This window comes from the organism of the source record quoted next, unplaced genomic scaffold, assembly GCF_019419815.1.
Source record: "Pyrus x bretschneideri cultivar Hongxiangsu unplaced genomic scaffold, Pyrus_bretschneideri_v1 Contig16, whole genome shotgun sequence".
Classification (NCBI taxonomy): Eukaryota; Viridiplantae; Streptophyta; class Magnoliopsida; order Rosales; family Rosaceae; genus Pyrus; species Pyrus x bretschneideri.
Window position 1 is genome coordinate 5,156,749 of NW_025999457.1, and position 17,774 is coordinate 5,174,522.

Consider the following 17,774-nt stretch of genomic DNA (forward strand, 5'->3'; position numbering starts at 1 on the left):
CCATTAGTATAGTGACAGTGGTAACGGTAAAGAAATGCTACGGATACAGATTTGTCGTCTTTGTGGTAAATTTGTGCATGCAGGGCTTATTTTTTGTGGTAGCCGACTGTAGCATGTGTTTACAATAATTATTGGTTATTCGAATTCCTCTTCAGATTAAGAAATTGGTTATTTGAAAAGATATACAAATTTGACACCTTGATGTTATTAATGAAATATCTCCATCTGCCACAAATATAAAAAGAATAGAAAAAAGCCCCGGCAAATTAAAGACCCATTAGTGATATGAACTAAATGACACATATGATATGGCATTGAAACATAAAACGTGTATATATTTCTCCTAACTGATTCATACTAATAGCAAACTGATACTATATTCCCTTTACTAGTGATTGAATTCATGGTAGGAGTTTCATCTCACCATTTGAAACATTCTTGTTTCTCTTGAGTTTTTTTGAAGCCATAAAACCATTAAACAAAACTAGTTAGAAATAAATCTCCAAAACATTCTTATATATAGTTTGTTGAACATTTCAAAAAACATTCTTCTTGAAAATCCATCCAATCGTTTAGTAGGATTTCAATCCAAATTTCTTAACCTTTCCTCATTCAATCATCAGTTATGTCCGTGATCGAAAGCTCGAAGCAACGGCATGTTGCTGTTCTTGCATTTCCATTTGGTGGCCATATTGAGCCCCTGCTTAACTTGGTGTGCAGTCTATAGAAACCCAAGTTTTCCAAAGAGCTTTTCTTAGTGAAGAAGAAAAGTGTATATTCACATTAAGTCATCAATGAATGATACAACCACTAATAAATAGTCTTTGGTTATTTACATTGTAACTGACTAAAACTAATTACATTGTAACAAACAAGTAACAAACTAATAACAAACTATAGTCATGATGTGACATCTTCATCTTTACACCCCCTCAAGCTAAACTTGGAAGAGTCAAAGGTTCCAAGTGAAGGCTTGGATTGTAAGAACAGAAACCTATTCTTGGACAATGACTTTGTATGTATATCTACAATTTGATCCTGACTATAAACATATTGAACTTAACCAAATTGGCAAGAACTAACTCCTGGATATACTGATAATCAATTTCGACATGCTTAGTTCTAGCATGGAAAATGGGATTAGATGCAAGAGAAATGACATATATATTGTCACACCAGAGTGTAGGCTTTTGAGAGGAAAGAAACCCAAAGTCTTTGAGCGCTTTGCATGTCCAATTAACCTCTGTAGCAGTGTGAGCCAAGGATACTCTGCTTCAGTGGATGAACGAGCTAATGTGGATTGCTTTTTGGCACTCCAGCTGATGAGATTTGTGCCTAGAAAAATACAAGAACCACTAGTTGACCTTCTGTCAAAAGTACAACTAGCCCAATTTGCATCAAAATAGGCTGACAAGTGTATAGAGCTCTTTTTAAACCAGAGTCCATGTGAGAGTGTACCTTTGAGAAATCAAAGAATGCGTTTAGTTGCATGGATATGAATAACATTAGAGGCATGCATGAATTGGCAGCCCTGGTTAATTGCAAATGAAATATCAGGTCTAGTCCAAGTTAAATATTGCAGAGCACCTACAAGTGATCGATATTCAGTTGGGTTGGCAAGTAATTCACCACTGTGATCTAACTTTGTACAACTAAGAGGAGTACAACATGGTTTAGCTCCATCCATGTTAGTTTTCTGGAGCAAATCAAGCAAATATTTGCTTTGATGAAGAAACAAAGCATTAGTGGTTCTTTGAACTTCCAATCCTAGAAAATAATGCAATGGCCCCAGATCTTTGACAGAAAATAGAGTGCTTAATTTGTGAATGAACTGCTTGCAGATATTAGAATCAGGTCCACTAACTAGAATATCATCCACATAAACCAAAACTATAACCAATGTTGGAGCTTGAAACACAAAAAGAGATGCATCAAATGAAGACTAATTAAATCCCACAGATTTGAGAGTTTGAAATAATTTGTCAAACCAAGCTCTTAGAGCTTGTTTAAGTCCATAAAGGGACTTTTTGAGCTTAAAACATGATGTGGCGTGATGGGATCTTGAAAACCAGGAGGTTGTGTCATAAAGACTTATTCTTTTAAGCCACCATGAAGGAATGCATTGCTTATATCCAACTGGTTTAGAAACCAGTTAAAATGAATTGCAAATGTTAATAGAAGCCTAACAGTCCCTGGCTTTGCAATTGGACTAAAAGTCTCCTGGTAATCAAGACCTTCATTTTGATGAAAACCTTTAGCCACATGGTGTGCTTTATATCTCTCAATGGACCCATCAGGGTTCTTTTTTATTCGAAAAACCTATTTGCATCCAACCACATTTTGAGAAGTGGAAGGAGGTACAAAAGCTCAGGTGCCAGTAGACAAAAGAACATAGAACTCACTGTGCATTGCCAACCTCCAATGTTCAGATTTAGAAGCTTGAAGATAGGTATTTGGAATGATTTCTGTAGAATGAGGTAGTGTATGCTTAGTGGCAGTTAAAGCTTTAGGCTTGTAGATTTCTTTTTTGGATCTAGTAACCATAGGGTGAACATTTTGTGCAGTTTGGAAAGAGTGCACAGGTTATATAAACTGAGTGGGTTGGATAGGAGAATCAGGTTGCATAGCTTGAGATGATGACAAACTTGAAGTTGAAGACAGATCATGATGTGGAGCACAAGGTTGTGATGGAGAAGGATTGAGATAAGTGAATTGTAGGTCAATATGTGATGAAAGAGATGAGGAATGATCAACAAATGATGAGATATGTTTGACATTTTAAATGGAAATGTGACTTCATCAAATATGACATGCCTGGAGATATAGACACGATTTGTTTCCAAATCCAAGCACCTATAGCCTTTGTGTTGTAAGCTATAGCCCAAGAAAACACATTTCCTGTTTTTCCCATCAAGCTTAGAAGAAATATATGGTTTTAATCATGGATAGCAGCTGCAACCAAATACCTTAAGCTTTGAATAGTCGGGATATTTGTGAAACGATAACTCCCAAGGTAATTAGTTTGTCCAGATATAAGCAGCCTAATGATAAGGGAAATTGCAATGGTAAAGGCTTCAACCCAGTATTGATGAGGAACACTTAATTCAACCAACAAAGTTCTAGCTATCTCAATAAGATGCCTATGTTTCCTCTCCACACAACCATTCTATTGTGGTGTGTGTGGACAACTTAACTGATGAACAATGCCATGAGAATTGAGAAAAGATTTGAAACACAAACTAGTAAACTCACCCCCTGAATCTGAACGTAAAGTCTTGATTTTGTTTCCAACAATATTTTCAACATAAGCTTTGAACAATGCAAAAGTAGAATGCACATTTAATTTTGCCTTCAAAGGAAAACACCCACTATATTTGCTAAAATCATCAACAATGAGAAATAATACCGAAAGCCACTCACTGAAGGTACATGAACTGGACCCCATAAGTCACAGTGCAAGAGTTCCAAACTATGAGAAGTTGATGGTCCGAAAGGCAATTTGTGATTCTTAGCTATAACACACTTAGTGCAAAAGAAATCAACAAATGTTGTACCATGAATGGCAAGCTTATTACTAGTTACTACTCTTCGAAATAGGGTTGAGGAATGATGTCCCAGCCGGCTATGCCAGAGCTTTATTGAACCTTTAGTACTTTCAAAAGCTTGAGAGGAGCTAGGAAATGAACTAGTGGAGTGACAACTTTGCAAAAGGTAGAAACCGTCTTTAACTGGACCCTGCAAAAGTGTCATCCCTGTATAACGATCTTTTAGAATTGATCCATCAGAGTCAAGAGTCAAGGCACAGTAGTTTTCTTTAAGAAATTGGTATGAAAATAACAAATTATGTTTCATTTGAGGAACATGAAGCACATTGCTCAATTTAAAAGCAACATTAGAATAGTGCAATGAAGAAGACCAAACATGTTGAATAAACAAACCTTTACCATCACCTATGTAAATTTTGTCCTCTCCAGTGTAGGGTGTTGGTGAAGAAATGTTGGCAATGTCATTGGTAATATGAGAGGTAGCCCCAGAATCAAGAAGCCAAGATGTAGAACCTTTCTGAATTGACTGAAGGCGAGATTGAAGCTGATAATCATAAGCATCAGAAACACCATTGAGTCGTTGCTCAAGCTTGATATAAGGATCTCAAGAAGAAGAGACACCAACTATAAACGAAATTATATCTTCTGAGAGTGTAGAATTCAGCCAAATTAGAAGATTTTGATCATTCTCGTACTAGATTTCGAAAGCAGGGTTGATAGAGCGATTTGGAATAAACGGCGACGGGCATGATTCAATACCTTTAACAATGTTGAGAAGTTCGTACCGCTGGAGAATCAATGCAAATAGAGCACACTATGGGAGATAGTTAGACCATTTGAGCTTAATTGGAACCATGCTTCCGATGTTTTGAATTGTGAGAGAAGCATACGAATTCAACAAATTAGGGTTTGACGAATGATTTGGGGATGAATTTTGAAGAGATTCATGTGGGGAAAAAGAATAGAAGGAGAAGCCACTGCAGAATAGAGGGAGAAGCCATTGCAATTTGATGCAAGAAATAGATCGAGAATCAAAGATGCAAAGCGCAAGAGACGATCGAATCGGCCATGAGGCAAAGGGTGAAGGATACCATATAGAAACCCAAGTTTTCCAGAGAGCTTTTCTTAGTGAAGAAGAAAAGTGTATATTCTCATTAAGTCATCAATGAATGATACAACCACTAATACATAGCCTATGGCTATTTACATTCTAACTAATTAAATTGTAACAAACTAATAACAAACTATAGTCATGATGTGGCATCTTCATCTTTACAGGCTAGCTAACAGCACATCCCAAGATATGTGTTCCTCAACTCAAAATGATCAAATAACTTGTTATTTTTAGAAAAATCAGAATCCAACATTCCTAGCAACATAAAACACTACAATGTGTTAGATGGTGTGCCAAAAAATCATTTCTTGAAAGGGCATCCAATGGAGGTAGTACTAGAGCTATTCCTCAAGGCCACACCTACAAATTACAAAATTGGAATAGAGAAGGCGGTGGCGGAGACAGGTAAGATAGTTACTTGTTTGATTACAGATGCATTCTTGGTCTTTGCTAGAGAGATGGCTCAGAATTATGGTGTTCCATGGATTCATCTTTGGATACCCATGCTCACATTAACACTGATCTTATCCGCCACGAGCTCTTTCCAAATTATGCTGGCCTCGATAGTGATAACCAAATAGCTAATGGTGATGGTAACAACGATGATCCTTTGCAAAAAGATAATATTTTGGAAATTGTTCCAAGACTGTCCACAATGCACATTGCGGACTTATCTGAAAAAGTAGTTCCATGTGATTCACTTTTGTCACAAATACCAAGTCAAATGGGGCGAGTGCTGCATCAAATGACAGCTTGTCTTGAATTCCTATCAAGAGATAAATCCCACGCTCCTGAATAGCGATCTCAAATTGAGGGTGGAATACTCACAAAGCCAGGAGTGCTCAAGAGCTTGGAGCTGATTTTGGGAAGTGAACAAGGGAAAAATATGAGGGAGAAGGCCAGAGCCCTCAAAGGGATTGCAGAAGAGGTTGCTGGGCCTCTATGGAGTGCTGTACAAGATTTTACAAAAGGAAAAACTAGAAATAAATCTAAAATTCCAAAAATTATTGTAAAATCTAGTGATTGTTATGAAATTGTAAATCTAGTGATTGTTATGAAATTGAGAACATGTGTGCAGTGGAATAAAGTAAATAAGACACAGTACTTATGAGGTTCGGCAGATATGTCCACGCATTTGGAGCTTCATTATTTGAAAAAATAGAAGTACAAAATAACTCTCACTGTTTTCTCTCTTCTCTCTAGCCTGGTTCACTGGTATTTTCTTTTGCATCTATCTTCTTTCTTTCCTTTCTTTCTAGCTCTTCTTTCTTTTCTCTCTTCATTTTCTCTTTTCTTTCTTTTCCTCCGTATGTTTCTCACTTCTCTTCTTTCTTTTATTCTTCAATCTTTTATAGGAAAAATGATGCGGTGCCATTAATGTAGTTTGGTGGCTGGTTCAAATTCGATTTAATACTTCATAGTAACTTAATTTCCTGCAAGTGGTGTTTTAATTAGGAATTGTGCTGTCATTTAGTAATGGTCATTTACTATGCTATAGTGGGCTAGGAACTTGTGTTTGTAGTTATTACGGTTGCTGGCTAGGCTTTCTAGGTACTCAGAACATTAGAGACTGCAGGGGATTTTGATGTATTCCAGATTTCAGTAAAGTCCTTTCTCTATCAGCAACCTCCATTATCTGGTACCAGAGCTTCATTACGCTCTTTGGGTTTGCTTATGCCCATTTGTTTCTAAATGGCAGCAATGAGAGGTAGAGGAATGAAAGGTAACCATGGTCCAGAAAATCACAGGGATGAGAGAGACGATGAAATTCAAGAGTTGTAACCTTGCAACTTGAACGCCAACATGCTCACAGCAAGCGTGGAGGATCAAGTCAAGGTTATTCAAGTGATGAATCTGACCAAAATCCATTTGGCAGACATGAAAGAGGTCGTGCTAAAAGATTCACCCGTGACTTTGACACAATCAAAATTGATTTGCTAGAGTTTCATGGTCGGCTGATTCCTGAAGAGTTTCTTAAGTGGCTTAGTGTCATTGAGAAGTTTTTTTACTATAAGGACATACCTAAACATCAACAAGTCAAGTTGGTTGCAACAAGACTTCGTGGCTATACGTCTACATGGTGGGATAAAGTCCAAGAGATGCGGCTATGTAAAGGAAAGCCTAAGAGTTCCTCTTGGGAAAAGATGAAAACAAGATTGCAAGAGAAATTTCTCCCACCAGACTTCACTCAATATAGTTTTTCACAATTCAACCTTCGTTAGGAAACTAAGAGTGTCATGGAGTATACCGAAGAGTTTACAAGTTGTCAGCATGTAATGATATCCAAGAAACTGAGGAACAACTCACTACAAATCATGGTGCAGCTGCGGGAAGTCAAAGAAATAATACCAACAACTCTAGTTCTTGTTTCAAGGGTGGCCAAACCGGTCATCAATACAAGAGTTGCCCAAAGCGGCAAGTTGATACACGAGTGCGTTTTGGCTATAAAGACCACAAGCCTAAATACTTTAATGATTCTGTTCAGCCTAATTTTGATGAGGACAATGATGTGGAACGTGAGGAAATTGAACCTGAAATTGGTCAGAGTTTGGTGATTGATCAAGTGCTCTCCAGTTGGTGATTGATCAAGTGCTCTCCAGTTTGGTGATTAATCAAGTGGTTTCCATTCCCAAGTCAGAATCAAATGAAGACTAGCTCCAATCAAGCATTTTCAAGACATGTTGCAAATCTCATGGCAAGGTGTGTACTCTTGTAATTGATGGTGGCAGTTGTGAAAATATTGTTTCTCAAGACATGATAGATAAACTAAAGCTCCAGACGGAACCACATCCACGAACTTATCAAATCGCGTGGTTCAAGAAAGGAAATGAGGTAAAAGTTTCCAGGAGATGTCTTGTTTCATTTTCAATGGGGAAGAATTACAAGGACCAAGTTTGGTGTGATGTAGTTTCTATGGATATTTGTCACATACTCCTAGGAAGACCATGGAAATTTGATAGGCGCACTACCTATGATGGTCACAAAAACACCTTTACCTTTCGAATGGGAAAAAGTGAGATTGTTCTCTTACCTGGCAAGAAAGAAGCAGCTATTCCAAAAATCCAGCAAGAGAAAGGTAACCATTGTCTTACTTTGTCCAAATTCTTAAAAGAAAGTGAAGATATAGGTATTATGTATATGTTGGTTGCTAAGGAAGCAGGGAAATCCACAAATGTCTCTAGAAAAGTAGAGCTTGTCTTGGACGAATTCAAAGATGTTATCTCGGATGAGTTGCCTAGTGGTCTTCCCCCACTTAGAGACATCCAGCACCAAATAGATTTGATTTCTGGTTCAAACCTTCCAAACAAAGATCACTACCGCATGAGTCTTAAAGAGCACAAGGAGCTGAAAAGACAAGTTTCAAAATTGCTTGAGAAAGGTTATATCAGAGAAAGCATGAGTTCGTGTACGGTACCAGTTTTGCTTACTCCAAAGACTGATAACACATTGAGTATGTGTACAGGACAGTCGTGCTATCAATCGAATCACTATCAAATATAGGTTCCCTATTTCGAGGGTTGATGATATGTTCGACAGGCTTGTTAGTGCCAAAGTAATCTCCAAGATTGATCTTCGAAGTGGGTACCACTAAATCTAAATTAAACCTAGTGATGATGGAAGACTGTCTTCAAGACTGTGTGAGGGCTTCTTCGAGTGGCTTGTTATGCCATTTGGGCTCTCTAATGCCCCGAGCACCTTTATGAGGGAAATGAATCAAGCACCGTGCTCTTTCATTGGTAAATTTGTCGTTGTCTACTTTGACGATATACTCATTTGTAATGTTGATGAAAGAAACCATATGGAACATTTGAAGGCTGTGTTAATTGTTCTGAGAAAGGAGAAGCTTTATGTAAACCTCAAGAAATGTTCTTTCATGACCGAAAGCCTAGTTTTCCTAGGCTTTGTCCTAACTTCTACAAGTCTGAAAATGGATGAAGAGAAAATCAGAGCTATCAAAGATTGGCCCACACCAAACAGCTTGCAGGATGTAAAGAGCTTTCATGGGCTACCTTCATTTTATCATCAATTCATTAGAAATTTTAGCTCTATTTCGGCCCCTTTGATAGATTATATGAAGAAGGGGGAATTCAAGTGGAGTAAGGAAGTTGCGAAGAGTTTTCAGCTTGTGAAAGAAAAATTGACCAACGCTCCTGTACTATCTTTGCCCGACTTCGAGAAAGTGTTTGAAGTTGATTATGATGCATCTCATGTGGGAATAGGCGGTGTACTCAGCAAAGAAGGTCATCCAGTAGCTTTCCCTAGCCAAAAATTAAATGAAGCAAAGAAGAATTGTTCCATTTATGATCTGGAATTCTATTCCATTGTTCATTTACTTCGTCATTGGCGGCCTTATCTTATTCAAAGAGAGTTTATCTTGAATTATGATCACGAGGCTCTCAAACACATAAACAACCAAGGAAACTTGAATAGATGCCAATTGGGTTGCATTTCTACAAGAGTATACTTTTGTAATAAGGCACAAGAATGGGAGATACAACCAAGTTGCGGATGCTCTTAGAAAACGGGTGTCACTTCTCAATACCTTCCGTGTTCAGCTGAAAGGCTTTGATAACATTAAAGAAATGTATGTTGGTGATACTGATTTTGGGAAGGTTTGGGAGTTTTGCTAGGAAGGACATCATAAGGATTACCTTGTCCAAGATGGTTTTCTTTTTAAGGAAGCATGTATGTGCATTCCTAAATGCTCATTTCGGGAATATATAATCAAGGAACTGCATTCGAGAGGTTTAGGTGGGCATTTTGGGAGAGACAAGACAATCTGTCTTGTAAAAGATAAGTATTATTGGCCTACAATCTATAGGGATGTGACTCACTACGTGACAAGGTGCAGAATTTGTCAAACATATATGCAAAGGCCAATCACAGAATACTGGTGTTTACACCCTCTTACCACCTCCCAATGCTCCATGGGAGCATATTGGCAAGGATTTTGTGGTTGGTTTGCCAAGGACTCAAAGGGGAAATGACTCCATCTTTGTTGTTGATCGCTTCTCCAAGATGGCTCATTTTGTTCCGTGTAAGAAGATTATGGATGCCTCCTATGTTGCTGATCTATATTTCAAAGAAGTGGTTAAACATCACGTTATTCCAAAATCTATTGTTTCAGATAGGGATACCAAGTTCTTTAGTCATTTTTGGAAACACTTGTGGGGTAGATTTGGCACTAATTTGTTGTATAGTAGTGCTTATCACCCTCAAACTGATGGCCAGACCGAAGTGGTTAACAGAACATTAGGCAATCTGCTCAGAGCATTGGCAGCCAAGAAACCAAAGCAATGGGATATGACTCTTTCTCAAGCTGAGTTTTTTTTATAATTACGTTGTAAACCGTTCTACCGGAAAGAGTCCCTTTGAGATTGTTTATAGGAGGACTCCAACACATTATCTTGACCTTGCTCCCATTCCAAACTTTTCATTACCAAAACCGAAAAAGGCTGAACATTTTGCTGTATCCATGGCCAGAATACATGAAGAAGTGTGGAAAAAGCTTGAAGACAGCAATATCAAGTACAAAGAAGCTACCGATAAACATCGCCGTGTGAAGAAATCTGATGAAGGTGATCTAGTGTGAGTATATTTGAAGAAAGAGCGTTTTCCTGGTGACTACTATAATAAGCTCAAAGAAAAGAGGATTGGTCCATGCAAGATCTTGAAGAAAATCTATGACAATGCTTATAGGGTTGAGCTTCCACCAGACCATAAACACTCACCCAACTTTTAATGTTCGAGATTTGTCAGAATATCATGGAGAGTTAGGTTCAAACTCGTGGGCGAGTTCTCACTTGGCAGGGGAGGATGATGCAGTGCCATTAATGTAGTTTGGTGGCTGGTTCAAATTCGATTTAATACTTCCTATAACTTGATTTCTTGCAAGTGGTGTTTTAATTAGGAATTGTGTTGTCATTTAGTAATGGTCATTGACTATGCTGTAGTGGGCTAGGAACTTGTGTTTGTAGTTATTATGGTTGCTGGCTAGGCTTTCTAAGCACTCAGAACATTAGAGACAGCAGGGGATTTTGAATTTTGAAGTGTACGTAAGCAGAGAGTATTCTCTAATTGTTCTTTTTTCAAGGTTGTATTCCAGATTTTAGTATAGTCCTTTCTCTATCACCAACCTCCATTACAAAATGTCTAACAAACCTACTAAGCCACTCTCTTTGACAATGTTGTAAAGGTATGGTCATACTTAATCGCTTATTACAATGGGTATTCACACCTCCATTTACAACAATGATTACAGTATATATCTTCCACATAACATTTTCTCTCTCTTTTATTGTGTTGTGTCCCTTTTGTGCCCCTTGACAAAGTTACGTAATTTTACAGGGTTTCTCTAGCGTGTAAACTCTGTTTTTATGACAAGGGAAGAGTTAATATTTCTAGGAGTTATGGTTTTTTTTATCTTTTTAAAAAAGTGACTAGCTGGTAGTTTTGCCACGACAGTCCACCCTTCTGAGGACGGAAAGTCTCACATAGACATTTTAGCCTCTAGCCATCACCGTGTAATTCACTAGCATTAGGAATTGAACCCAAGACGTGCCGTGTAGGATATGGATATATAATTCGTTCTCAACCACTAGACCACCTCGTGGTGGTTTAAGAGTTAAGTTGGTTTAATTTTGAGGCTATTTAAAATATGGAGCCTCACATAGAGTGACAAAAACATAACTTACATTACCTAGAATTTCACTACTTTTCAATTATTTCATGGAAAGACAAAAAATCAAAACACACTAAACCCAAACTGAAAACAAGAAAAATCATTTTTCCAGCACTTCCTCTGGAAGTCCATTATTCAACTAGGGCACAATTGTAACTGGAAATTCAAAGTATAGACATAGGTGTTCGAGGGAATATGTAACATAGAAGGTTTCTATGTGGAATTGTAGAGTGTGTCGAAAACACAGTCCGGTACATTAAGTATAGTAAACAATTGAATGAAAACTTGAAGAAGAAAAAAAGTTCAACAAATTGTATTATACCACTGAATATATCAGCTGTGTTTTCGAGAAAAATTTCCCATGAAATTGTTTTTACTGGTTTTACATTGACAATTAACCTCTCTAACCAGAAGGACATTTCGTACCAATCCACTAATTAATATATATTCAAACCAAAAAATAAATTAATAAAACATGTGTAACATATAGGACATTGTCTGTGGTCCCCTACTAATCCACAAGACTTTTGGACCATTTTCAACCTACAAAGCTAAATCATAGAGGAATGATTAAATTCACACGACATTCTCTTCTTCTTTTTTCATTGCACGTCAATAACAGAACATGACAACGTTAGAGTTTTTAAACAAAATCATCTAAACACCAATTACCAAATAATCATATAAAAACAAAGAGTGCATGTAGCACCTTATTTACTTAATTTACAAGATTACATGGATAAAAGAGAAGGTCACATTTGTGTTCATATACACAAATGCCTCCTATTTGATTCAACAGAAAGACAAAGAAAAGTATGTTTTGTAAATAAAATTACTCGATATGCATTTCGGAAAGGAGCAGAATTATTTGTACCGCATTTACGATCTAAGTCATAAACAATATTTATCTATATATATTCACTGATTCGCATGAAGCACATCATCTCGGCCGTCTACGGCATTTTCCACATGTAAGCGGACTTCAGGTTATTGATGTTGTGAACCACAATGTGGTTCATAATTGCGGTCGCACCGGCTCCCACGGATCTACGTCAAACCCATCATCCATGCAATTCTCGATTAGGTTGGAACTCGGATCAGCTTCTTGGGATTGTGCCACCGTTTCATCACCCTTAAGACATTGCTGCAACTTTTGCCTGTACAGCCTCAGTTGCTCCTCCAGTGGACTCCTCTCCGATTCGTGTTTCATTATAATCCACTGCATCGATTGGAACATCACTTCATCGTACTGCTGCTTCTGCTCCGCCATTTGACGGTACTGCTTGGCTTGGATTTCAATACAGCTTTTCTCGTTTTGAAGACGCAGGATCATGGCCATAGCTTCCTCAGCTGCAGATGCGGCAGCCATCCTTTCCTTCTCGAGCTCTACGCGAGCCTCATTCCTCCTTCGCCGCTCAATCTTCACCATTTTTCTCAATGCAAACACATCAAATTCCCCATCCTCGCCGTAACCAACACTTTCATCATCACCATCGCTATCACCATGACCGTCGTTAATATTGACATGATCTCTCTCTTCTGTTTTGACATTGTTGCTTAACAACAAGCAATCTGCATTTGGTGAAGTTTCCAATGATTTCACCTTTGGAGAACAGACATCATCACCAGAACCACACTTCGAACAAACCCGATTTCTGAAATCTCTTGATTTACCTCTAAAATCACATAAAAATTCCATAAAAATCTCCCAATGAACCCCAACTTGCAAAACCTTTAGCCCCAAAATAAACACCAAAAACAACCCCAACAAGTTGAAAACTGGCAAGAAACGGCCAAACATGAAAAACCCACATCCAAAATCACTTCCCTGATTCAAAAACTTGATACATGAAGCACACTCCATCCCTAAAACCCTAGAAATATCTGCAAAACCCTCTTAAATAACTGAAGAACAGAACAAAACACCAACAGCAAGCAAAAACGACCCCAAATTTGCATCTACCTCCTCTAGAACATCCTCTAATCCAATCTTCCCACCACCTTGATATATACACTAATACTTTAAATATAATTAAGAAATAAATTAAAAGCCTTTACGAAATTAATGAGAGGTGCCTACGCAATGACCCAATTGGACTTGGGCTGTTGTTTCTTTGTAAACTCGATTACATAGAAGGTTCAAAGGCACTAATTAAGCTTCCATAGCAAGAACAAGCCTTACCGTTCGAGAGATGGCCAGAAAGTTGGGGACTTGCATAGAATGTATGTAAACAGTGACAGTGAAGAGTTGAGCTGGGTTGGGGATATTGGGATTCGAGATAAACGTGGGGCGTAGAAAACGAGGAGTGAGGTGCGACCAATGTGGATGATGTGGGGCTGTCTATATATTGGTGTTATTTATATGACTTTTTGTCACATGCCACGCTGCAGTCCGATACGGTGAGTAATTGAGTCCCTCTCTGTTGCAGAAGACCGTTGAAACGTTACGATCCCGTTCGGTGGGCATTCTTTCCTGTAAACAATGTGTCGTCGGCAAGTGGCGGCCTAACCCTAAGGATCGTTTGTCTTAATTAGTGTAAAATATCGATATCGGGTAAATATTTATATTTATATTTATAAAAATATTTATGAATATATTAATATTTATATTGTGACTGCAATGATGAAAATTTGCTAAAAAATGTGAAAATTTAAAAGGATATTGTTGTTGTTGTTTGAATTGTTTTTAATAAATAGAGGAGGAGGAATTCGAAACTATTGCATTAATTTAGGTGGGGGGAAATATCGAATCTGGACGCATGAGTGGAAAGCCAACACTTTATCTACAATGATATTGAACCACATGCTCTTATTTGAGTTAAGAATGTTCTTATTTGAAGATTATTTGAAGGGTAATGCTATGGAGACTAAATTTGAAAACTAAATGATGCGTCACCAATAAGAATGAGCACGTTTATCAATGCTTAAGTAATAATTCAATCATCAACATCCATGTCATTTAGTTTAGTAAATTTTATTTACAAATTTAGTCAGAGATAAGATTCAACCAAAGAAAAAAGATTATTTGGATAATGATTCCGTTTTAGTCTCTTGTATGCAAAAGATGGAAAGTTATATAGCATTTAATAATTAATTCTTAACTAATACATGTATTATAGTTTGATATGACAATACTGAGAGTACTAATTTGAAGATGAAAAGCTTTAATTGTATTGGGTACATCAACTCATTCATATTTAGTTGAAATTAAAGAAAATTTTATCAAATTTTTTTTAAAAGTTCAAAACATGCAATGTGTTTCAGCGGAATTTCCGTAGTAAATCGGTAAATATAGTCTATATTCATGAATTTTCCATTATCTCGTCAATATAGAGTGACTGTATTCCCCCTTCCCCACCCCCCCCCCCTTTTTTCTATATCAATTCTCTATTTTTTGGGTATTTCGACTAAAATGTCGACAATTTCCAACACACACTCCAATACCTCCACCTATAGTAGACTTCACAGTCTCTTCTCTCGAAAAAATTCTCAAGACACCCATCTTTACACCCTTCATTGAATTAGACCATGATCGAGACCGACTTTGATGGCTTGGATTGACAATGACTTCTGTGATAAAGCCCCGTAAATATCCTGTAACCTGTTTATGTGTCACATCAACATATGACAGAATTTTTGACAAAATTGTGACTGAATGACCATATTGATTTGAGACACCTATTTTCAAGGATTATACTGATAGTTTTTTAATTTCAGAGATCATCTTGATAGTGTGGGTCAATTTCAGGGATCATTCCTTAAATTTATGTTTCTTTTTGTAACTTTAACCCAACAGTTAAATTACCTAGATGATAAGGATCAAGTGCATCTAATTCCAAATTCTAATGGTTCATTGATTCAATCCCATTGCGTTATCTGCAGTGCCAAGAGAGTTATCGAATTGTGCGTTTGAGGACTAGGCTAATGAACATTTTGGTGGAAAGAGGAAGCCTCAAGAGGCCCAATCCCTTTTTAATGGGTTAATTGAGGGAGGCGACACATGCCATCATTGATATCATACACTCCTCTCTTGGCTGCCTTGAGTGCCCAGAAGCGCTTCGAGTCCATTCGTTTTGTTATAACACAGGTAGAAGAAAATGGGATGAGTCATAATTTGATATTCTTCAATGCTGTTGTCAATGCATTTTCTGAATCTCGGAACGTAGTAAAACTTTTAGGAAGATGAAAGAGGGTGGATTGAAAGCCACCACCAGCAGTTACAACGAAACTTAGGTTTGAGATCTTCAACCAACTCGCCTAATGTAAATTAATGTAAAAACTATATATTATCATACGCAAGGGGAGCAACTAGGGACAAATTATCAATGTTTATGAATGTTTTATATGCAAAGGTGAGGTTAGAAAGTTCTGAAGTGCCGATTAGCGCGATTAGTAAAGAAGGAAGTTCTACTATATATGTATCTAGAACATTTTGGACAATGAGCAGTTCAACACTGCTTTAAACTTAAAAAATGTTATCCTACCGTATGTTGTTCCTCGTTATAAAGGAGGTCACATAATAGATTTTTACATGTATGTAAATATTAGGGGAGCTTTATACATGGAGACAAAAAAATTCACTATATTTTAAAGAACTCCATCAGTTTTTAAACATGTCAAGGAGAGAGAAAAACATAAAAACAATTAAAGCACAGCCTAAAAGCATGAAAACAATGTTTTAAAATACCATCCATAACCTTAAGGCCTTAGGGGTATTAATAGAACTCAACCCTCACAACTCTGACAAAATTAATGTATCATAAGCTCAACATATCTTCGATTATTTTTGCAAAATCAATTTTGAAACTATATGTAGAATCAATTTGTATCATTTACTACTAGAATTAGTTTAACCCGTCATCGATCATTTTCGAAAAATCAATTCAACCCATCCTCGACCATTTTTGTAAAATTAGTTCAACCCATCCTCGACCATTTTTGCAGTTTTGCATAATCAGTTCATGAGCTAGGGTGTGAGCCATACCTTAACTATAGAAATAAATTCTACAACCAAGATATGGTGGAAAAATTAAAATAAAATTACACAATACATCATGTAACAAAATCTTACATAAAATTTATCGAATGCGCAGTAGGATAACTTAGTGCACAAATTAATTTACAACAAGAACTACCAATTAAATAATAATTAAATTGTAACAATTCTTTCAAATGCATGAAATATATGCAAATGAGATGGATGAATGTACTCACTCCTTCTAATCCCGCTAACACATACCTAAGGTACCAAGCCTGCACATCCCATACCATGCTTATACCACTTGGCTCCGAATACCTTAGAATATGAGATAACTCCCATTCATCCTTTAGGCCCAATTTTTTATAATTAAATTCTCAATTTTCACTTTATTATACAGGCACTTTCCCCGACGCCCAATTGTATATTCAAGCCCTTCCCCCGACGCTTGACATATACAAGATTTCATTATTTTATAACCATACTATACTTATACCACTTGGCTCCGAATACCTTAGAGTATGAGCTAACTCCCGTTCATCCCTTAGGCCTAATTTTTTATAATTAAATTCTTAGTTTCCACTTTATTATACAGGTACTTCCTCCGACACCCAATTGTATATTCAAGCCGTTCCTTTGACGCATGACATATACTAGATTTCATTATTTTATAACCAACCGGTTGCATAATCGAGCCCTTCCCCCGACACCTGGCATATACAAGATTCATTATTTTATATTCAAGGCAAACTTCAGCCCTTGAATATCCTCACAACTCAAACACAACTTAACTCTTTTTCTTACTTTACAAGAATGCTTATGTATATGCCATGTAACAAGAATATCAATAATCATATGCTCTAAAATATCTGCAATACTAATCAAATTGTTAGTAACCAAAATTGTATTATATTATCAATAATATAGTATTGATAACACACAACAATCTAATTGAGAAATATTACCTTACCATTTTACTCCATCCCTCTCTAGGTGATATTGATGCATGACTCCATTTGAGTTCCATAAAGCAATTCTGTTGGGTAAGCTCTCATGCATTTTCTAGGTTTTGTCTCTTATTTTACAACATTCTCAAGGGAAGTAAATGGATATTTTTGATGGTTTGGTAGGAGTGCTTCCCATAGCAATGGAATCCAAAATTAAGCCTTCAATGGCATGTCCCAAATTCTTTGCTACACCTGGACATCTTGTAATTGGAAGCAATAATATCTAATCATGTTATAATCATTACCATGCATGTGGACAAATGCTCAAAAGCCATGTCCAAACTCTGCGGAATATGAATCCCACCCGTTCTCGCCTCATTGGAAGATTTGAAACAAAATTGAATAGAGAATATTGTAACCAAATGATTAAGATTCCTCTTACCCTTGTGAATCAACACTCTAAAACCGCAAAATATTGCCAACTGATGCACTTAGACACATGTATAAG

At 37.0% G+C, this 17,774-nt stretch overlaps 2 protein-coding genes and 1 pseudogene across 2 annotated transcripts; 2 read left to right on the top strand and 1 right to left on the bottom strand.

Annotated features, from left to right (window-relative positions):
• The first annotated feature begins 4,582 nt into the window (after nucleotides 1–4,582).
• LOC103957870 lies at nucleotides 4,583–5,682 on the top strand (annotated as a pseudogene).
• A 1,845-nt stretch (nucleotides 5,683–7,527) lies between these two features.
• On the top strand, nucleotides 7,528–8,251 carry LOC125475776. Its single transcript, XM_048581144.1, has 2 exons — nucleotides 7,528–8,070; nucleotides 8,123–8,251. Exons 1-2 carry the CDS (start codon nucleotides 7,528–7,530, stop codon nucleotides 8,249–8,251), a joined length of 672 nt encoding a protein of 223 aa, XP_048437101.1.
• Nucleotides 8,252–12,025: 3,774 nt separating this feature from the next.
• Nucleotides 12,026–13,696, bottom strand: LOC103957817 (myosin-binding protein 1; the record flags this gene model as incomplete). Its single annotated transcript, XM_009370037.2, has 2 exons — nucleotides 12,026–13,017; nucleotides 13,524–13,696. Coding segments are annotated over 2 exons (834 nt in total), but the record flags the coding sequence as incomplete, so codon positions are not given.
• Between the last annotated feature and the right edge of the window lie 4,078 nt (nucleotides 13,697–17,774).

Coding starts and splice junctions, on each gene's coding strand:
- LOC125475776 (XM_048581144.1), top strand. CDS start 7,528: ATGGGGAAGAATTACAAGGACCAAGTTTGGTGTGATGTAGTTTCTATG. Junction 8,071..8,122: donor AAAGCATGAGTTCGTGTACG/GTACCAGTTTTG, acceptor GTATGTGTACAG/GACAGTCGTGCTATCAATCG.